Source organism: Talpa europaea (assembly GCF_964194135.1).
Source record: "Talpa europaea genome assembly, chromosome: 7".
NCBI classification, from domain to species: Eukaryota; Metazoa; Chordata; class Mammalia; order Eulipotyphla; family Talpidae; genus Talpa; species Talpa europaea.
The window spans coordinates 86993320-87016039 of NC_140074.1; the positions used below are offsets into that span (position 1 = coordinate 86993320).

The window sequence follows — 22720 nt, forward strand, 5'->3', positions numbered from 1 at the left end:
TAGAAAATATAGTCAGTTCTACTCTAGTGCTTGTTTTGAACAGTTTGTTACATCATGATCAATATGTTAACGAACAATTTCAGCATAACATGAATTTTGTGTTTGCTTATGAATGATTTTGTGTTCACAAGGAACACCAGATGAACACAGAAAACTGTACCCAGCTGAACTGAGTCACACAGGAATACACAAAACACACACACACACCCCCCAAAAAACATCTCCCAGCTACCACAATTCACCATGTTAACTCATGTTATGAGCCACACCTATATACATCTGGTGCTGCACCTGCCTGTTCAATTTCAAATAATCCTCCTTCCATCACTTCACAGTAACTTACAAGCTGCAATCTTCCTGAAACCCACTTCCACAAGAAAACTTCATGTCTTTTTCAAAGTAGTATTTATGTATATTTTTTAACCACTGAGTATCTATAATGAACAATTTATCAGGTTCCTACCTCCCCTTTTTTAATAGGGAACTGAGGAAGTTTTGAGTACTCTGCCCCTAAACCTCATTTCCCCATAAGCTCTGTGGTTTTTTTGGTGCAGTTTTGCACACCACAGTGATTTTTAAGAATGCATGTTACCTTATAGCAGAACTAGATGTGTATGTCCAATTGTTAATTTTAAAAAGCAAACCGTAGATTAATATATGTACATATGTAAGTATGTACACATACATCTATCAATCCAATTTTTGTTAAAAAGTACATCTCATGTGTCTACAGTTATATGTATATTATGAAAGCTTAGGAAACGTTCTGGAAGGACCTCCATCAAATAGTAAAAAGTGATGTTGGGCCTCGCTGGTGGCCCAAGGGGTTAAGACTCTGCACTATGAAGCTATCTGCAGCCACTGAGGCACAAGTTCAATCCCCAGAGAGGGAGGTGACCCACATGGTGCAGCAGACCTCTTCTGTCTTGCCCGCTGCTCCCCTCAGCAGTGTATTTCAGTCAATCTGCCTGTTCTGCTCCCCACTCTGTCTCTGGTGGATCCTCTCACCCACCATATCTCTGGCCTGTACCCCAGTTCTTCTATGCATAAATAAATAAATCTTTAAAAAATAAAATGATGCTCTGAAAGCAAGAATACAAGTGTCTCTCACTTTAAGCTTCATATATATTTTGTTTAACTTAGAAATAATATGTTGGTATTACTTCCGTAATTTAAAATATTTCCTTTAAAAAAACAAAATTGGGGCCTCCCTGGTGGCGCAGGAGTTAAAGTCTCAGCACTATCAATCTACTGCCAACCACTACAGCCTGAGTTCAATCCCCAGCCGGGAAGTTAACCCACATGGCACAGCAGACTTCTCCTGTCTCACCCACTTCTTCCCTCAGCAGTGTATTTCAGTAAATATGCCAGTTCTGCTCCCCACTCTATCTCTGGTGAATCTTCTTACCGACCCCCCCACCTCTTGCTTACACCCCAGTTCTTGTATGCATAAATATATAAAAATAAATCTTTAGGGCCTCCCTGGTGGCGCAAGGGGTTAAGACGCAGCCTACAAAGCAATCCACAGCTGCTGCAGCACAAGTTCGATCCCCAGCCAGGGAGCTACCCACATGGTGCAGCAGAACTCTTTTGGCTCACCCGCTGCTCTCCTCAGCAGTCTGTTCTGTTCCCCCCTCTGTCTCTGGTGAATCCTCTCACCCCCCACACCTCTGGCCTGTACCCCAACTCTTATATGCATAAATGGGTGACTCTTTATAAATAAATAAATAAATAAATAAATAAATAAATAAATAAATCTTTAAAAAAATTATTATAAAAGACCAACAGTCCCAGGGATCAGGAAAAGTGATATTTAGGGTGAGAATTTCAGGTTAAGAATGGGACTGATAAAGAGAGAAGAACAATGAAGGAAGAAAGGGCCTGTAAAGAGTTTGAGCCCTTCAAGGAAGCAGCCAGTATGGCTGGAGAACAAAAGGAAGGAAGAGAGGTATACCAAAGTTAGAAGTAGCCAGGGCCAAATCAAGTGGGGCCCAGGAAACTATGTTAAGATTTTGGACCTGATTTTAAGAGCACACAGAAACAAATAAATAATTTCAAGCAGGGAAAAGGATATGATCCAGAAGTTCATTTGGGTTACTGTCTAAAATAAAAAATGTCTAAGAAAGACCAAGAATAAATGTGAACAACCAATAGGTATGTTTTTCAATAGAATGTGGGTTACCAAAACAATGACAGTTTGGAATAGGATGGGTGGTAACAGAAATAGATAAAAGTGGATTGATTCAAGTTATGTGTAGGAAGTAAATTCAATAGCTCTTGGTATTGACTGGAGACAGAGATATAGAAAAGGAAGAGTAAAGGATGAGTCATGTCTCTAAGCAAGAACACTTCTCACACTCTAGTTGTCAGTAATACTGAACTACTTGAAGTTCCTTAAACCTTCATGCATCTTTCAAACTTTCAAGCCTAGGAGTGGAAATGCTCTTACATCATCCCTTAGCTGCAAAATGCCTGAGTATCCAGCTTTATATGCCCAGATTAGGTGCTGTAACTGCCTGCCTCCAAAGACTCATATTTTTGCCTTTATCATAGTATTTGGCACACTGCCTTATAATTATAATCACACACATTATATTATAATCACACATTTATGTTTTTGTCTTCCTTGCAAGTATGAGTGTTCCCTGAAGTTTAAGATCTTTTGGGGTTGTTTCATCTTTATACCCCCCAATACTTAATCACTTAAACATCTGTGAATAAATCTTCACTTCTCATCTTTGTAACTGTGTGCTACAAGAAAAGAGAAAGCAAGCTGAGTTCTTGGGGCCTACTGCGAGAAAGAAAAGAATATGGGAAGCTGATCTGGGCCTAAGAAATCAAGTTAAAAGAAATGGGGGGGGGCTTCCCCAGTGGCGCAGGGATTAAAGTCTCAGCACTAATGCCAGACACTGCCACACTGAGTTCGATCCCTGGCCAGGGAGCTGACCCACATATGGCGCAGCAGACCTCTCCTGTTTCGCCCACTGCTCCCCTCAGCAGTGTATTTCAGCAAATCTGTCTGATCTGCTCCCCACTCTGTCTCTGGTTAATCCTCTCACCCCCCACACCTCCAGCCCACACACCAGTTCTTGTATGCATAAATAAATAAAAATAAATCTTTAAAAAAAAGCAGGTTAAAAAAAAGGCAGTGTCATTGCCTGACTGGATAAACAAAGTGCAGCCTTCTTCCTCAAGTGCTGGTGGTCTACAATTAAAAGACCAAAAAGATGTAAATTTCTTTTTGCACAGAAGAATCGGGGTGTAGGCCAGAGGTGCAGGGGGTGAGAGGATTCACTAGAGACAGAGTGGGGAGCAGAACGGCAGACTGACTGAAATACACTGCTGAGGGGAGCAGCGGGTGAAATAGGTGGTCTGCTGCGCCATGTCGGTTAGCTCCCTGGCCAAGGATCAAACTCATGCCTCAGTGGCTGGTGATAGCTTGATAGCCTAGATAGCACTGAGACTTCAACCCCTGTGCCACCAGGGAGGCCCCTCTTTTTATGTTTTTTTACTTTAAAGATAGATGGTGGAGCTAATGCAATAAAACAATTTATTTCTTATTCATACAAGCTTCCAGTTTAGGACTGTATTATCTAAACTATAGGAGGGCAGCAGTGAGCATTTCTACTATTCAGCAACTCTTCTGAAGCACCTAGATATGTTTAGACCCCATGCACACCATGGCACACAGGAGGTTGGTAGTTTCATTTATAAACAATGACTGCTCTCCAAGTCATCCAGAAAACAGATGAAGACTAAGGATATAGGAAGATAGATGGAAATTCTAAATTAAATCCCAAAGGACAAGTCATCCTATCCCGTCACCTGTGACTCACTCTAAGCAGACAACTATGGCTTTAATTTCAAAGAGAAAATAGAAATCCTTAAAAATGCCCTTCTGTATCTTTTTCCTATAACATCCACAAACTTACAGCATCCAGTTATCTGTTCCTCCTTTCCCTCAAGCACCAGAAGGATGTTTCACCATCATTCAAGCGAATAACTTACAGTCCTCTGCAAGAACTCTCCACGCCATATGAAGAGTTGCCATGCCATATGCCATATCTCCTTTTTTTCAATGATCTTCAACAAGTTTATCATGTATATGTTTTCTTTGAGTTACAGACTCAATTGTCATGACTTTAATATTAATATAAGAAAATGCCTTCAAATATTTTATGCCCTGGCCTAGACTTCAGATAATCTGTTCCTCAGCTTCAGATATATCTCTTAGCCTCTGAATATCTCCACTTCAATGTCCTACAGAAGTGCCAAATCCCAACATGTTCAAAACTAAACTTACCGTCTTACTCCTTAAAACAGCTCCACCTATATATCTTATCTCAGGGAATAGACCATCATCCATCTACCCAGTTTCCAAGCCAAAAACCAAGGTATTACTTTTCATTCCTCCTTTTCCCTTAGCTCCCATTTTCAATTAAATCCTTTGGATTCCACTTTACTAATATACTCATATCTATTTATCTCTTCCCATCTCCAAAGCCTTTTCACATCTATCTTCAATTACTATAGCATCTTCTTATTCTCCTTATTTCTAAACTTGTTCTTCTTCAAACTTTTCACAAAGCAAAAAGAATTGTATTTCTAAAACACATCTGGAATTCCCTTATTTAAGCATTCAACAGTACCCAGTACATTCAGGATAAAAATCAAAATTACTTATTGACCTTCAAGATCTGGTATCAGCTCACCCCAACACCCACTCCACTATGAATTTCACTACTCAAGGCACAAAGAACCAGCCATTTGCAGTTTTCCCACTACTGTGTTCTCTCTTACTAGCGTCACAAAAATCCCACACAGAATTCTAAAACATTATAATGAGAACTTCAAACCCAAAGCAGCAAAACTTCTCATCCTATACTAACTAAATCTTCATTTAGAAAAATGATTTACTAAATTCTACAGTGCCACATAGTGGTGAGAAAGCAACACGCATAGTAAAGACAAAGGCAGCACAGGTGGAAGAGACTGGACGAGGGCATCAGGGAGCATGAAGTGATTTGCCTTCTCTGTGATTAGTGGGAAAGGTCTTAAACGTGCCGCACAGTTAAGTACCAAGATGCCCATGCTTACTTAGCTAGTCTGGCTCATTACATCACACTTAGGAACTTACATCACTGGGGCTCAAGCTGACCAGCCCATTTTCCTGCTCAGAATCCTTTCCAGACTCAGTGCCCTGAGAGGACCGGGGATGGGATGGATGAATCCAGATTTCCAAGCGAGTGGTGTCGTCTCCAACATGGCGAAAAGTAGACTTCTTTCCCTTCCTCCATTGGTCAGGGCTCAGTTCTAATTCCTCGTGTTGCTTCTTTTCCATCTGTTCTGCCTATACAACACAAAAACATAAATTCAGAGTGTCCTGGGATTTAGCTAATAAAGAGAAGCACTCACCTCACCTGAGTTTGTTACCCAAGGACTATAAAATAAAAAGACTTTTTGTCACACTTCCAAAGTAGAATGTCATCTGCTTTGTCTCATAAATTATTAATTCTATAAACTAGATACTGTAGAACAGGCATGCCTAAGGGCTCCATGAGAGTCCTTCTGAAGACGAATTTATTTCTGCACAGGGGCTGACTGATTCCCCATCAGCAGAGCCTGATGGGACCCTTTAAGACCATTATCAGTCATTCCCTGAGGAAACAGAGGCACTATGAGAAACATTCTTCTAGGAAGGAATGGTTCTGCCAGCATCCCTACTCACCTTTCGTTTGGTTTCTTCAAATAAGCTCATGAGACTCTCCTTGGCAGTAAGGATCGGGTTGCTGGCAGCTAAACTGCGCATATAGTAATACACAGCATCAAGCTTCCTCCTCTGTGGAAAGAAACCAGAGACATGGAATTAACCTGAATAAGTTCACCCAGGAAACCCTACTACATATATTCCAACATGTGCCCCAAGATGTGAGCAATTCCATTAAAAAAATCAGAACACTATCCTTGGGAAAAGTCATGCAAGAGATCTCTTCATGCATAGTACTATATCTTGTATGCAGATGTATTCTGAGTCAAGTACTCTTAAGGGGGAGGAAAAAAAATAAAGAGCCTCTTAAATATATAAAGCAATTACGTTTGTTTATAGAGAAAGAAATGTTCAACTCAGCTTTTAGCTATGTACTATTTTAAACATTCTAAATCACAGTAACAATACCATTAATCATAACTAAGTATAAGGCAAGCGATTAGCACTTTCTAGCTCTCTCTAAACCTAGGGACACTGCCCCTTTGGGATTATTATTCCTATTTTAAAGATGAGGAAATGGGAGTTCAAGAAGATAACTACATAACTTGTCCAACAAGATCTTGAAAACAAATCCTGGGTAAGTCAGAAAGGCCTGATTCCTAAGTTCATGTTTTCATTTTACCATACTGACTGTTGAAAAAAGAAAATGTGACTACTCAAAAGAATTCAGCAACTAAAACATTTCAAGTTTATGTCACACACACACACACACACAAAAGAAATAAAAGGGAAGGGTGAGAGAGAAAGAAAAACACTGAAACAAAAGAGGAAAGAATGTCAAAAAGTCTTTCTATCCAATTTCATATACGTTTTTAACATTTTTCCTAACTTCTCAAACTGCATCAAGAATACTACTTTCGGGCCTTCCCGGTGGCGCAGCAGTTGAGCACTGGGTTGCGAAGCTGCCCACAGCCTCTGCAGCGCCAGTTCGATCCCAGGCTGCTCCCTGGTCACCAGAAGAGGGTCTCGCATGGAGCGCAGACCTCTCCTGCCACCCGCTGCTCCCCTCAGCAGTGTGCTTCGGTCACTCTGCCTGTTCTGCTCCCCATTCTGGCTCTGGTGAATTCTCTCACCCTCCCGCACTTCTGACTGTACCCAGTGTTTGTATAAATAAAAAAATTAAAAAAAAAAAAAAGATTTGTTTAAAAAAAAAAAAAACCTACTACTTTCTCCCGAGTTTATACATTCTTCAAAATGAATGGGCCTTCCTGGTGGCCTAGGGGTTAAGTTTCAGCGCTATCACTGTGATAGCATGAGTTTGATCCCATATATGGCACAGCAGACCTTTCCAGTCTCACCCGCTGCTCCCCTTAAGGGTATATTTCAGTAAATCTGCCTGTTCTGCTCCCCAGCCTGTCTCTAGTGAATCCTCTCACCTCCCACACCTCTGGCCTACACCCTAGTTCTACACAAAAATAAAAATTTTAATTAAAAAAAGGTCATATCTTGTATTCAACTAACATGGTTAAAGGTGAGTGTTCTAAGGTCAACTGCCCAAGCCTTAGTATAAATCTAAGTAAGCCATCCTGAGGAAGTTTCCTCTTTAGTAAAATAGAGATATCTACATACACATGACTAAAAGAAAATTAAAGATTTTCATATAATTGTGTACATAAAAGTATATATAATAGTTTATATTATTATCTAGCATACCATTAGAGTCAGTTAAATGTTAACTTTTTTTTGATTATTTATTTTATTTATTTACACATGTAAGAACTGGGGTTTAAATCAGAGGTAAGAGGATTCACCAGAGACAGAGTGGGGAGCAGAGCAGGCAAATTTACTGAAATACACTACTGAGGGGACCAGATAGGAGAGGTCTGCAGCACCATATTTAGGTTAGCTCTCTGGCCAGGGCTCGAACTCAGGGAATCATGGTGACAGGGCCGAGACATAACCCCTAAGCCACCAGGGAGGCCCTTAAATGGTAACTGGTTTTAATATTATTCTAATCTACACTAATCTCTGCCTCTACCAGTCATTTTATTTTAGACTATTTTATCAAGCCCATATTGATTTTTTTCACATTTTAACATGTGAAATTAAAATACAACTTACAACCAATATCTACCATTATGACTTATTTTAATTCACATTCTTCTCCCTGAGCAGTACAGAAAATAATAGTATAAAGCAACCAATTGCATATTTCATCAAATTTAATTTATATACTTGTCTATACGATTCACTTGTCTCAACAAAATTTTTTTCAAGACAGAAACCACATTGCCTACTTATCACACATAGCATATAGCAAAGCATTGTCCATAAGTATACTCTTGGTAAATACCTGAGAGTCACTGAATAACTGAAGGAAACACAAAAGTTGAGAAAGTGATTTTAATCAGACTAGTATTAGTAGTATAAGGAGGAGACAAAAAAATAAGGACAAAGGGGCCTCCCTGGTAGCGCAGGGGTTAAAGGTAGCACTATCAAGCTATCACCAGCCACTGCAGCCAGAGTTAGATCCCCAGCCTGGCAGGGAGCTAACCCACGTGGCACAGCAGACCTCTCCTGTCTCGCCTGCTGCTCCCCTCAGCAGTGTATTTCAGTTAATCCACCTGTTCTGCTCCCCAGTCCCTGGTGAATCCTCTCCCCCACCCCACCTCTGGCTTAGACCCCAGTTCTTGTACACATAAATACATCTTTTTTTCTTTTAATAGAGGCATGTTTTTTTATTTATTTGTTTGTTTGCTTGCTTGTTTTGTTTATACATGCACTGGGTACAGTCAGAAGCGCAGGAGGGTGAGAGAATTCACCAGAGCCAGAACGGGGAGCAGAGCAGGCAGAAGGACCGAAGTACACTGCTGCGGGGAGCAGCGGGCGGCAGGAGAGGTCTGCACACCATGTGGGACCCTCCTCCGGTGGCCGGGGAGCAGCCAGGGATCGAACTGGCGCTGCAGAGGCTGCGGGCAGCCTCGCTGCGCTCAACCGCTGCGCCACCAGGAAGGCCCTAAATACATGTTTTTTTAAAAAAACGACAGAGGGGGGGTCTCCTGGGTGGCGCAGGTGGTTGAGCGCAGCACTCTGAAGCTGTCCTCTGCAGTGCGGGTTCAATCCCAGCCAGCCACAGAGACACCCACATGGCGTGGCAGACCTCTCCTGTCTCACACGCTGCTCCCCTCAGCAGTGCATTTCGGTCAGTCTGCCTGTTCTGTTCCCAGCTCTGTCTCTGGTGAATCCTCTCACCCTCCTGCACATCTGGCCTGTACCCCTGTTCTTGTATGCATGAATAAATTATTTTTTAAAAAAAGGGACATAGGAAGAGAGCCCAAAAGAAGTACTGATTTGGGTAAGAAGTCCATTTTAAATGAAATGGCGAAAATCCACTACGGGAATTCAGTAAAGCTGCTAGATATAAAATCAATACTTCAAAATTAGTTGCATTTATAGTCATTAATAATTAATCATATGAAAGGGAACTTTTCATTTACAATAGTATCAAAAAGAGAGCCTCCCCGATGGCACAGCAGTTGAGCACTGGGCTGCGAAGCTGCCCGCAGCCTCTGCAGTGCTGGTTCGATCCCATGCCACCGGGTGAGGGTCCCACATGGTGTGCAGACCTCTCCTGCCGGTGCCTGCTGCTCCCCTCAGCAGTGTACTTCGGTCCTTCTGCCTGCTCTGCTCCCCGCTCTGGCTCTGGTGAATTCTCTCACCCTCCGGCGCTTCTGACTGTACCCAGTGCTTGCATAAATAAATAAATAAATAAATAAATAAATAAATAAATATTTAAAAAAAATTAAACAATATGGATCAGAGACCTCCCAAATATAAAACATACTACTACAAAAACTCTCAGAACATATAACAAATCTTCTCAACTTTGACTTTGGTAATGATTTCATAGTTAATACCAAAAGTACAAGTTATGAAAGACAGAAAATTGGACTTAATCAAAATTTAAAACTTTTGTGCATAAAAAAGAACAAGAGTGAAAAAACAATTCATAGTCTAGGAGAAAATATTTCCAAGTCATATATATGATTAAGGGTCAGAAAATATCAAGAACTCCTACATCTCCCCCCAAAAAAAACAACCCAGGCCCGGGGCCTCCCCGGTGGCGCAGCGGTTGAGTGCTGGGTTTCGAAGCTGCCCGCAGCCTCTGCAGCGCTGGTTCAATCCCCGGCTGCTCCCCGGCCACCGGAGGAGGGTCCCATATGGCGCGCAGACCTCTCCTGCCACCCGCTGCCCCCCTCAGCAGTGTACTTCGGTCCTTCTGCCTGCTCTGCTCCCCGCTCTGGCTCTGGTGAATTCTCTCACCCTCCCGCGCTTCTGACTGTACCCAGTGCTTGTATGTATAAATAAATAAATAAATAAATCTTTAAAAAAAAAAACCAACCCAGGCCCCCCTGGTGGCACAAGGGGTTAAGTCTCAGCATTATGAAACTATGCCCAGCCACTGCAGCAGGAGTTTGTACCCAGGCCAGGGAGTTACTCACATGTCACAGCAGACCTCTCCTGCCTTACCTGCTGCTCCCTTCAGCAGTATATTTCAGTAGATCCGTCTGTTCCATTCCCTACTCTGTCTCTGGTGAATCCTCTCACCCCCTCACGCCTCTGGCCTACACCTCAGCTTTCGTATGCATAAATAAATTTTTTTAAGGAATCAACAAGAGGGATCAGAGGGAGGGAGGGAGAAGCACAGGGGACTGTGGTGATGGTGCACCAGCGAAGGAAATTCTATGAAGACTATACAGGGTGCGGGGGGTGAGGGGGTAAGCAAACATCATTTAAAAATGAACAATGGGGGCAGACCTCTCCTGCTGCCCACTGCTCCCCTCAGCAGTGTACTTCGGTCCTTCTGCCTGCTCTGCTCCCCGCTCTGGCTCTGGTGAATTCTCTCACCCTCCCGCACTTCTGACTGTACCCAGTGCCTGTATGAATGTATGTATAAATCAATCAATCAATCAATCAATCTTTTAAAAAAATAAATAAAAAATAAAAATAAAAATGAACAATGGGGCCTCCCTGGTGGCGAAGGCGGTTGAGTGCCCCGCTGTGAAGCTGTTTGCAGCCTCTGCAATAGGGGTTCCATCCCGGCCCACCGGCCAGAATCCCACATAGGCCAGAATCCCACATAGCACGGCAGACCTCTCCTGCCTCCCCCGCTTCTCCCCTCAGCAGTGTGCTTCGCCAGTCTGCCTGTTCTGTTCCCTGCTCTGTCTCTAGTGAATCCTCTCTCCCTCCCACGCATCTGACCTATACCCCAGCTCTTATGTACATAAATCTTTAAAAAAAAAAAAGAACAATGATGTAAAATATATATAAAATAAAAAATAAATAAAATGAGAATAAGATTAAATAAAACAAAAATCAACAACGACCCAACTGGAAAACAGAAAGATACATAAAAGGCCAACAAGCACATGAAAAGATCACTTATCACTGACTCAAGTCAAAACAATGCCATACTACTTCATAGCCATTTGAATAAGTAGTATTTAAAAAAAAAAAAACAAAAACCAAAAACAGAAATGATGAGTGCTGGCAAAGCTGTGGAGAAATTAGAATACTTGTGCATTCTCAGTGGGAATGTAATAATGTGGAGTTGCTTTGGAAAATAGTATGGCAGTTCCTTAAAATATTGAAAATACGATTCCCATATGACTCAGGAATTCTATGTTTGGATAAATAATCCAAAAAATTGAAAGCAGGATCCTGAAGAGATTTTGTATACTGATGTTCACAGCAGAATTATCACAATGGCCAAAAGATGGAAGCAACCCAATTGTCCATTGACAGATGAATGGACAAACATCATGTGGTATATATACAACTTAATATTATTTAGCCCTAAAATGGTGGGAATCTTGACACAGGCTGAAATAATGGACAAAACTTGACACCATGCTAAATGAATTAGGTCAATTATGAAAAGATTCTACTTGTATTAGGTACCTAGAATAGACAAATTCATACACACAGAAAGTACCAGTGGTAGGGGCTAGGGGGCAGAAGAGAATGTGACTTATGTTTAGTAGGTATAGAATTTGTTTTTTTAATTTTTTAAAAGATTTATTTATTTATGCATACAAGAGCTAGGGTATAGACCAGAGGTGCAGGGCGGGGGAGGGGGGGTCGTGATTGGGGAGTGGGAGTGAGAGGATTTACCAGAGACAGAGTGGGAAGTAGAAAGGAAGAGATACTGGCACTGCTGAGGGGAGCATCAGGCAAGACAGGAGAGGTCTGTCGCACCATGTGGGCATCTCCCTGGCCAGCTGGGAATCGAACCCGCACTGCCAAGGCTGCAGACAGCTTCAGAGTACTGAGCTCAACCCACTGTGTCACCGGGGAGCCCCTCAAATGACACTTTTTTTTAAAGATTTATTTTATTTATACAAGAGCTGGAGTACGGGCTAGATGTGCAGGAGGGTAAGAGGATTCACCAGAGACAGAGCAGGGAACAGAACAGGCAGACTGACAAAATACACTGCTGAGGGGAGCCACGGGGAGACAGGAGAGGTCTACCTCGCCGGTGGGTTGCTCCAAGGCCTGCAGGGACCAAACTGGCACTGCAGAGGCTGTGGACAGCTTCACATCGCTGCACTCAACCGCCTGTACCACTAGGGAGGCCCAAATGACATTTCTTAATAGCCTTGTCCTTGGGCCCACATGGGACACAGCTGGTGCAGCAAATAGGCACGTGGCCATGGCCCTTTTTGGCACAACAATTATTCCATCTTTTCTTGGTCATCTTGGAAGCAAAAACCCGAGAAAGGTAGAATTTCTGTTTAAGCTTGATGAGGAGAGTTCTGGAAATTTGTTGCACAGCAATATGAAGATACTTAATACCATTCAACAGTTTACTTAGTAAGACGATAAATTTCCTTATATGTGTATTTTACAACAATGACTTTTTTTTAAAGATTTATTTATTTATACAAGCACTGGGTACAGTCAGAAGCATGGGAGGGTGAGAGAATTCACCAGAGCCAGAGCGGGGAACAGAACAGGCAGACTGACAAAATACGCTGCTGAGGGGAGCAGCAGGTGCGACAGGAGAGGTGGGACCCTCGCCAGTGGCTGAGGATCGAACCGGTGCTGCAGAGGCTGCATGCAGCTTCACAGCGCAGTGTTCAACTGCTGCACCAGGGGAGGCCCAACAATGACTTTTTTAATTAAAAAAAAAAGGGGGGGGAGCCTCCGTGGTGACGCAAGGGGTTGAGACACAGCACTCTGAGGCTCTGAGGCTATTCACAGCTACTGCAGCATGAGTTTGATCCCCGGCCAGGGAGGTGACCCACATGGCACAGCAGACCTCTCCTGACTCGCCTGCTGCTCCCTCAGTAATGTATTTCAGTCAGTCTGTCTGTTCTGTTCCCCTCCCTGTCTCTGGTGAAGCCTCTCACCCCTGCCACACCTCTGGCCTGTACGCCAGTTCTTGTATGCATAAATACACGAATCTTTAAAAAAATATGGGAAAAGGGTTTAAATAAACATTTCTCCAAATGGCCACTAAGCATATGAAAAGATGTTCAACACGATATGCCATTAGGGAACTACAAACTGAAATGAGATCCAGAACCCTGAAAATTCCAAATGCTGACAAGAATGCAGAGCAAAAGGAAATCTCATTCATTGCTGATGGACTGTGAAATGGTACAAGCACTTTGGAAGACAATGTTGCAGCTTCTTTTTTTTAGTTCCAAAACTAAACATACTCCTACCATATGACCCAACAACCACATTCTTCACATTTACCCAAGTGAGTTGAAAATTTGTCTAGGGGCCGCAGTGTTGGCTCAAGGGGTTAATTGTCAGCACTATAAAGATACCTGCAACTACCGCAGCACAAGTTCAATCCCTGGACAGGAGGTGACCCACATGGCACGGCAGACCTCGCCTGTCTCATCCGCTGCTCCCCTCAGCAGTGTATTTCAGTCAATCCGCATGTTCTGCTCCCCACTCTGTTTCTAGTGAATCCTCTCATCCCCCACGCCTCTGGCCTGTACCCCAGCTCTTGTATGCATAAATAAATACATCTTTAAAAAAAATTGTCTACACAAAAAGCAACACACAACATTCATAGCATCTTTATTCAAAACTGCCAAAACTTGGAACCAAGATGTCCTGTTGTGAATGAATTCATTGTGAATGAATAAACAAATTGTGTACATCCATATAATAGAATATTACTGAACAACAAAAAGGAATAAGCTATCAAGCCACAAATACAACCCTAAATGCATACTGCTAAGTGAAAGAAGCCAATCTCAAAAGGCTACATACTGTACGGTCTCAATTATATGACATTCTAAGAAAAATAAACTCTTATAGAGACATGAAAAATGAGAGTGGTTGCGTAACATTCAAGGGAGGGAGCAGGAATGAGTAAGTAGAGGGTAGAGCACAGGGTATTTTTAGGGCAGTGAAATTATTCTGTATGCCTACATGTAATTACTATGTATTTGTTCAAACCCATAGATGTACAAATCTAAAAGTGAACACGAATGAATATAGACAGCAGTTAATAATGTATCAATAGTTAATGTATCAATACTAGCTCACCAATTACAACAAATGTACAGATGCAAGATGTAAATAGAGAAAAATGAGGGGAGGGGTTGAGGAAGGACTTGCTCAAATTTTCTCTCGATATAAATAAACCTAAAGCTGACCAAAGGTAAAATGTTTAAAAAAATCTCCAACTAGGAAAAAAAAACCTTTTACAATGAGGTACACTTCACAACCACTAGCTTACTCATAATCAAAGAAATGAAAAGTAACAAATGTTGGCCAGAATGTGGAGAAATTAGAACCATCATGCACTGCTGGTTGGAATTTAAAATGATACAGCTGCTATGAAAAATAGTTTGTAGATTGTTCTAAAAGTTAAAGAAAATTACTGTACAACCCAACAATTCCACTGCTAGGTACAAACTTAAAAGAATGAAAACAGACATTCAAGCAAATGCTTATATTTCACAAAAGCACTATTCACAATAATTAAAAGGTGCAAACTACCAAAATATTCATCAACTGATGAAAGATTTTTTTATGTGATATATTCATACAATGGAGTATTATTCAGACATAAAAATGAAATACTGATACATGTATGGATAAACCTTAAAAAACTATATGCTAAATGAAAAAAGCCAGACATAATGGTTACATTATTATATGATTCCACTTATATGAAACACCCAGAATAAGAAAATCCAAACACAGAAAGCACACTAGTAGTTGCCAGAGGCAGGCAGGAAGGAGAAACAGGAGTAATGGGCATGAAGTTTTCTTTTGGGTAATGAAAATGTCTTTGAACTAGACAGAGTTAATGGTTACACAATACTATTAACATACAAAGCCACTAAATTATACATATAACTAATGATTAATTTTATGTTATATGAATTTTACCACAATTTTTAAAATTCTTTAAAGGGGGAAAGTTAAATGTTTTCTAATTAACAAATGTAACAATTCATTCAATAATTACCAAGAAGAAATACTGGAAAAGGGCCTCCCCGGTGACACAAGGGGTTAAGACGCAACCTATGAAGCTAACTGCAGCCACTGCAAGCACGAGTTCAATCCCCAGCCACAGAGAAACCCACATGGCACAGCAGACCTCTCCTGATTCACCCACTGCTCCCCTCAGCAGTGTATTTCAGTCAATCTGCCTGTTCTGTTCCCCAATCTGTCTCTGGTGAATCCTCTCACCCACATCCCACCCCACCTCCACCCCAGTACCTCTGGTCTGTACCCCAGCTCTTATATGCATAAAATTAAATAAATTTTTAACAAAAAAAAAAAAAGAAAGAAAGAAAGAAAAAGAAACACTGGAGTCAAGAAAAAAGAAGGAAAAATGGATGAGGTATAAGGAAAAAAAGTCTCAAAAGGGTGAAAATAGGGCCTCCCTGGTGGCACAAGGGGTTGGCATGTGGCCTATAGATCTGTCGGCAGCCCCTGAAGTTGAGTTCAATCCCCTGCTAGGGAGGAGACACACATGGCGTAGCAGACCTTACCTATCTTGCCTGCTGCTCCCCTCAGCAGTGTATTTCAGTTAATCTGCCTGGTCTGTTCCCTACTCTGTCTCTGGTGAGTTCTCTTACCCCCTATACCTCTGGTCTGTGCCCCAGCTCTTGTATGAATAAATAAATAAATCTTAAAAAAAAAAAAGAAAAAAAAAAGAGAAATTCTATACATTCAGAAGGACATGGGTCAGTAAACCATATTACTTAATCAACAATTGCAATCCATAATTATTAGAGATTTTTTAAAATTTTTTATGCAATAAAGGGAAATATAAATATCAATTCAAGCACTGTTTATTTGGACAATGAATTTGATAGCATTAAGAAAACTTTCTTAGGGTCCTCCCTAGGGTTAAAGTTCAGCACTATCACCACTATAGTTCAATCCCTGGCCAGGGAGGGAGCTAACCCACATATGGCGCAGCAGACCTCTCTCGCCCACTGCTCCCCTCAGCAGTGTATTTCAGTAAATCTGCCTGTTCTGCTCCCCACTCTGTCTCTGATGAATCTTCTCACTCCCGCACCTCTGGCCTCCACCCCAGTTCTTCTACACTGAAAAAAAAAAAAAAGAAAACTTTCTCCCTGCTAATCTCATTACCTGCTTCTTATATTTAAATGTTTGGTACCTACCATTAGCCCCCCCATCCCTTTTTTTAAAAAGAGTTATTTATTTATGCATACAAGAGCTGGGGTACAGGTCAGAGGTGTGAGGTGGGGGGAGAGGAGACAAAGTGGGAAACCAGAGACAGAGTGGGGAACAGAACAGGCAGACTGATTGACTGAAGTACAATGCTGAGGGGAGCAGTGGGGCGAGTCAGGAGAGGTCTGCTGCGCATGTGGGTTGCTCCCTGGCTGGCTGGGAATCGAACTCGTGCTGCAGTGGCTGTGTATAGCTTCATAGGTTGTGTTTTTTTTTTTTTTTAAAGATTTATTTATTTATTTTATAGAAGAATCGGGGTACAGGCCAGATGTGCAGGAGGATGAGAGGATTCACCAGAGACAGAGCGGGGAACAGGACAGGCAGACTGACGCAATACACTGCCAAGGGGAGCAGCGAGACAGGAGAGGTCTGCCGCGCCATGTGGGGCCCTCACCCTCGCCAGCTGGCTAGGAGCAAACCGGCTGGCCGGGATCAAACCAGTGCTGCAGAGGCTGCGGACAGCTTCACAGAGTGGCTCTCAACCACCTGCACCTGCGCCACCAGGGGTGGCCCCACAGGTTGCGTCTTAACCCTTGTGCCACCAGGGAGGCCCCATTAGCCCCCTTTGATTCAGGTCTCTCACTAGTCAGGCTTCAAGACCTATTGCTCTCTGTTAGAGGCACATTTAGAATTGTTTGATAAGATCTGGAGAGATACTGTGTTTCTGCTAAGAAGGCTTATTAGGGGAAAAGCTAAGAATAAGGGGATGATCTGACTACTGAGGGCTAGTTGAGGACTTTAAGGGAAAAATGTAAAGGGAATCTTATTTTATGCCTAGAAATAAGTAACCTAATTTAATGGATAGGGAAGGGAAGTAAGGTAAGATTCAGAGGAGAATCCTTGGTCAAAAATAAAGAATGGTGTTTAACTAGAGCCTTGCCTTTGAAACTTAAGTGCAGTGAAAGCGGACAAAGTACAGATTTAACTAAAGTGAGCCCTGACAATTTACCTTTGAAAATAACAGTTATAAAAGGAGTTTGAGGATGATAGGCAGGAGATATTCTTTGGGCTACAGTAATCACATGTAATCTTTGATAGCAGCTGATGCTATCAAAATCCTTATTTCTTAATCCTTAATCCTTATTTCAAAATCCTTAATCCTTAAGTTACCACCTGCAAAACGTTTCTCATCTTACCGTATACACTGCCAGCAAAGCCAACTGGTTATAGGGGCGTCCATTCTTGGGAGCAATGTGCTGGGCCTTCAGGTACCAACTAAAATAGAAAAACAATAAAAAAGAAGTGCTAGCTCTGTATCAACTTTTTTCCAATTCATCACTTGATAGTTCTCGCTTTAAGGCATAAGTGGGAGCCTCAGATATAACCCTAAAGCAGTAAAGCATAACTACAGAGACCAACAGGGACAACTAGAGGTCATCCATAGGTAGGCAGTTCAGGTTGCCTACTGCTCCTAACAGGGATTATCTTAAAAGCTACACAGGCAAGAGAAGCAATGAACAAGAGGCAAAAAGTACCTGCGTGCTTTCCCATAGTTTGCTGTGTCATTGGCTTGCTCCCGATACCTAGCAATATCTCCTTGGCAAATCATACATCGCTGGGCACTGATCAAGGCATATTTTACCTTCAGGAAAAACAATCAGTTAGTATAATACCTAAGAAACTCTAACTTCAATCCCAAAGTTCAAGGATGGAGTCAAAAATGACAAAGCAGCATTATTAACTGGCTATGTTTTCATACTACAATGAGGGGAAGGAAAAACTAAATTCCCCAAAAGGTCCCTCTTCTAGATGACCTAGTTTCGGCTGACCTCTTCAGCGCCACTTTCCCCTGCACTCTCTCGTGCCTCACTCAGACTACACTCCTCAGTTCCCCTACACATCATGCCCTTTCCCACTCCACTCCCTCTCTCCATAATGTGGTAGTTCTCACATCTTTAGTACACCTTCACCTGGTCTTAGTTTAACTGTGACTTCCTCTGCCTTCCATGATCCCCTCAGCCCCTTTATCATATACACCCCAATACCATCTTTTGCAGAAGCCACTGCATCTGCAATTACTGATCTAACATCACACCCCTAATTGAACATTCCTGATCATGGCTTTCCTGTTCCACATTTGGCTGCGTGTACCTAGAATGGCACTGGCATATAGGAGGGTCTTTAAAAAAAAATGCCAATTTGTTGTGTTTTTTTTTAAAGATTTATTTGCGCATACAAGAACTGGGGTACAGGCCAGAGGTGTGGGGGGGGTGAGAGGATTCACCAGAGACAGAGTGGGGAACAGAACAGGCAGACTGACTGACTGCTTCACCATGTGGGTTGCTCTCTGGCCAGCCGGGGATCGAACTCATGCTACAGAGGCCGCAGATTGCTTCATAATGTGGTGCTTAACCCCTTGCGCCACCAGGGAGGCCCCCATACATGCCAATTTGTGATAGACTTGTGCATAGCAATTCATCACGAGGAAAAGGGAGACTCTGCTCCATAAATCATACCTCTTTCTCTTTTTTTAAAAAGATTTATTTATTGGGCGCAAGGGGTTAAGCACCACACATACAAGAGCTGAGGACACAGAATTTGTGCTGCAGAGGCTGTGGATTGCTTCTTAAGTTGCGTCTTAAACCCTTGCGCCACCAGGAAGGCCCAATCATACTTCTTTCTCTAATGAATTTTTAACCTCTTCCTTTCCCCCAACCGTTTTCTCTCAATAAATATACTCATGTCTATCTCAACTTAAAAACAAACTTCTCTTGATCCCATATTCTCTTTTAACTACTATCTTTCTTGCATTCAAAGCCCAGATTCTTAAAAGAATGGTCTATTGTTACTCTCTCATTATTATCTATTGCCCCACTTTTCAGAAACTACAATCTGGCTTTCATTCTCTCAAACTAAAACTATAAAACATGATAAGGTCATGCAATACAAAGAACACTTTTTAATGGCCTTAACATTTGATGTCCCATAGCACTTGACAATTTTACCCACCACCACCTTGAAATTTCATCTCCTACTCTGGCCAGCCTTCCCAATATTCCAGCCTCCCAGCTTTACTAACACCTTTACATTGCTGACTCCTGATGGCGTATCACCAGTCAAGCTCTTCCTCCAAATGGACCAACATTCATTTGTTCTTTTTCAAGTTCCTCTATATAAGATTTCCCAAAACTGAAATAAGCTCTTCCAGGCCAGTCTCCTAGGCCACAAACTGGGAGATGATCTAGATTCCTCATGTCTCAAATCTCATCATTCACACCAAATCAGTTAGTAGTTCAATTCTATTTTCCTTCCACTTTTCCAATCTTTCTCTTCTTTTACATCTCCCCATTACTCCCCTACATTACTCTTACCCAACTCTGATTGATCCAAATTCATATATTTGTCAGAGTGATTTGTTCTAAAAACAAATCTATGCGATCCGATTGCTAAAAATCAATCAATGGGGCCTCTCTGGTGGTACTGGGGTTAGACTCAGCGCTATCAAGCTATCAGCAGCCACTGCAGCAAGAGTTCGATCCCTTGCCAGGGAGCTAACTCACATGTGGCACAGCAGACCTCTCCTGTCTCACCCACTGCTCCCCTCAGCAGTGTATTTCAGTAGATCTGCCTGTTCTGCTCCCCACTCTGTCTCTGGTGAATCCTATCACCCCCTGCCCCCATACCTCTGGCCAATACCTCAGTTCTTGCGTGCATAAATAAAAATAAATCTTTAAAAAAAAAAAATCAATCAATGGCTTCTCACAGCTTTCAGAATAATGTCCAAACTCTTCATCATGGCATATTAGCTTATGATCTACCCCTCCTACTCCATGAGGCTTTGCCTCCTAGTCCTCAACTCCACATTACACACACCAGCATACTGAACTTCTTATGCTTTTCCAACAAGGTCTGGTTCTCTCTTCCTGTGCCCTGTATCAAAAATATCACTTCTTAGCCTCCCTGGTGGCACAAGGGGTTAATCAGGAGTTCAATCCCTGGCCAGGGAAGTGACCCACATGGCACAGCAGACCTCTCCTTACCCGCTACTTACCTACTTACTTACCTACTTACTTACCTCTCTTACCCGCTATTCCCCTAAACAGTGTATTTCAGTCAATCCACCTGTTCTGCTCCCTACTCTATCTCTGGTGAATCCTCTCACCCCTTGCACCTCTGGCCTACACCCCAGCTATTATATGCATACAAAAATAAACCTTTTAAAAAAAGTGTCACTTCTAGTCACATTTCAAGACTTCACTTAATAAGCAGCTTTTCTGCCCAACTGTAACTATGCAGGTGCCTCTCTTTCTTTCTTTCTCCTCTTCCTAATAAATCTGTCCTTTCAAAGTGTTTTTAAAAAAAAAAAAAAAAGGGCCTCCCTGGTGGCTTAAGGGGTTAAGCACCACACTATGAAGCAATCTGCAGCCTCTGCAGCACGAGTTAGATCCCCAGCCTGCCAGGGAGCTATCCACATGGCGCAGCAGACCTCTCCTGTCTCATCCGCTGCTCCCCTCAGCAGTGTATTTCAGTCAGTCTGCCTGGTCTGTTTCCCACTCTGTCTCTGGTGAATCCTCTCACCCCCTGCATCTCTGGCCTGTACCCCAGCTCTTGTATGCATAAATAAATAAATCTGTAAAAAAAAAAAAAGAAAGAAAGAAAGAAAGAAAACTCCACTTAACAGTCTCTGAGAAGGGGCCTTCCTGGTGGCACAAGGGGTAAGACGGAGCACTATGAAGCAATTCTCAGCCGCTGTGGCACGGGTTCGATCCCCAGCCAGGGAGGTGACCCACATGGTGCAGCAAACCTCTCCTGTCTCGCCTGCTGCTCCCCTCAGCAGTGTATTTCAATAGACCTGCCTGTTCTGTTCCCCACTCTGTCTCTGGTGAATCCTCTCACCCCCCCCCCCAAACCTCTGGCTTATACCCCTGTTCTTGAATGCAGAAATAATCTTTTAAAAAAAAGTCTCTGAGAAGCCTTCCTTTACTCCACCAGACTGAATCAAACGCACATCCCTCTTTGCCCCCTCAACTCTCTCTATGGTTGTGTGTGTGTGTGTGTGAGAGTGTGTGTGAGTGTGTGTGTTTACCATTACCATAGTACTTAAGACATTACAACTGCAGGTTTAACCTGTTTCCCCCTACTGCTCTGCATCTTTCATTCTGTATCTTCAATACCAGCCCACTGCCTAACAGTAGATAAACACTTACTAAATTAATAAATTTAAGATAAAGAATCTGGCTTACTGTCTTGCGTAATGGCTTGCTGCGAATGGCAAGACCATCCATGTAGTCCTCAAGTTTGAACTTGTAAGTAACCTGTAGCTTCTGAAGCAAATTATCAAAGAAGTCACTCCCCTATAAAGAGAAAAATAAGAAACAGCTGAATCAACCCCTTCTGATCCAATCTACCCACAAGAAAACTGGGGCAAGCGACCATTTCACAGTTTTGTTATTGCTTAGCCATCTCATGTAAAGGGAGGCACATACAGTATACAGTGGTCACAAACAAATTCATGGCATAAGTCTCTGCCGAGTTTAAAAGACCACACACACACACACACACACACACACACACACTCTCTCTCTCTCTCACACTCTTGCCCCCTTCCCCCGACAAAGATATTCAGAAAGCTTCTAAGCTCATAACTAACTCTAGTTGTCAGCAACTTACGGTCACAAGGAAGCAATGGGGGAGGGTAGGCCTACACCCAAGAAATTAGCATGCAACATGCAATTTGTATGGCTGTTCTGTTACAAAACATAGCATTTACAATGTTAAAAACCCAACACACGCACAGGATACTGTACAGGATGCTAGATGACGGTTTACCTCATCCAAGAGCTCCAAAAGTCTGTTCCGAATCTGTTCTGGGTTTTCAATATTCGGATCCTTGAGAAGCTGCCTGAACTTTTCAATCACCTGATAGAAAGCATTCTTCCACAGGATCTGATCCACATTCTGATTATCAGAAAATTCAATATCTAATAGAATACAGCGCTCATACAGCTGCAGCAGTTCAGCTCTGGAATAAAATACATGCAACTTCTAGTTCCAAATATACCACAGGAAAGGCTAAACCCAAGATTTGAGCTTCCTGTAAATTAAACACCTTCCTTGGCAGGAAATCCAAAAGGCCATCAGGTATAGTACTCACACTAGTTTCCATTCTGCACAGCAGACTGTCATTCTAAAGAGAGTTGTGTCTAGCTAAGTAGTTTTTCCCCATATGCCTCTACCTAAATTTAACCATTGAAATAAGATCTTCACCACAAGTTATATGTTGTTCATTTCTTGGCATTCTGGAGTCTTTCCTTTACCATTTCCAGATTCCAT

General features: G+C 42.3%; 1 protein-coding gene across 2 annotated transcripts in view; it reads right to left on the reverse strand.

Annotated features, from left to right (window-relative positions):
• Positions 1–22720, reverse strand: part of SMG6 (SMG6 nonsense mediated mRNA decay factor) — a gene marked incomplete at both ends in the record, with an annotated part of 223138 nt that overhangs the window by 195911 nt on the left and 4507 nt on the right. For both annotated transcript variants that reach the window (XM_084236415.1, XM_084236414.1), the window contains 6 exons: positions 5138–5350; positions 5729–5839; positions 17584–17662; positions 17923–18029; positions 21631–21741; positions 22217–22409. In XM_084236415.1, coding sequence (XP_084092541.1) covers positions 5138–5350; positions 5729–5839; positions 17584–17662; positions 17923–18029; positions 21631–21741; positions 22217–22409 — 814 coding nt within the window. The remainder of the gene's footprint in view (positions 1–5137; positions 5351–5728; positions 5840–17583; positions 17663–17922; positions 18030–21630; positions 21742–22216; positions 22410–22720) is intronic.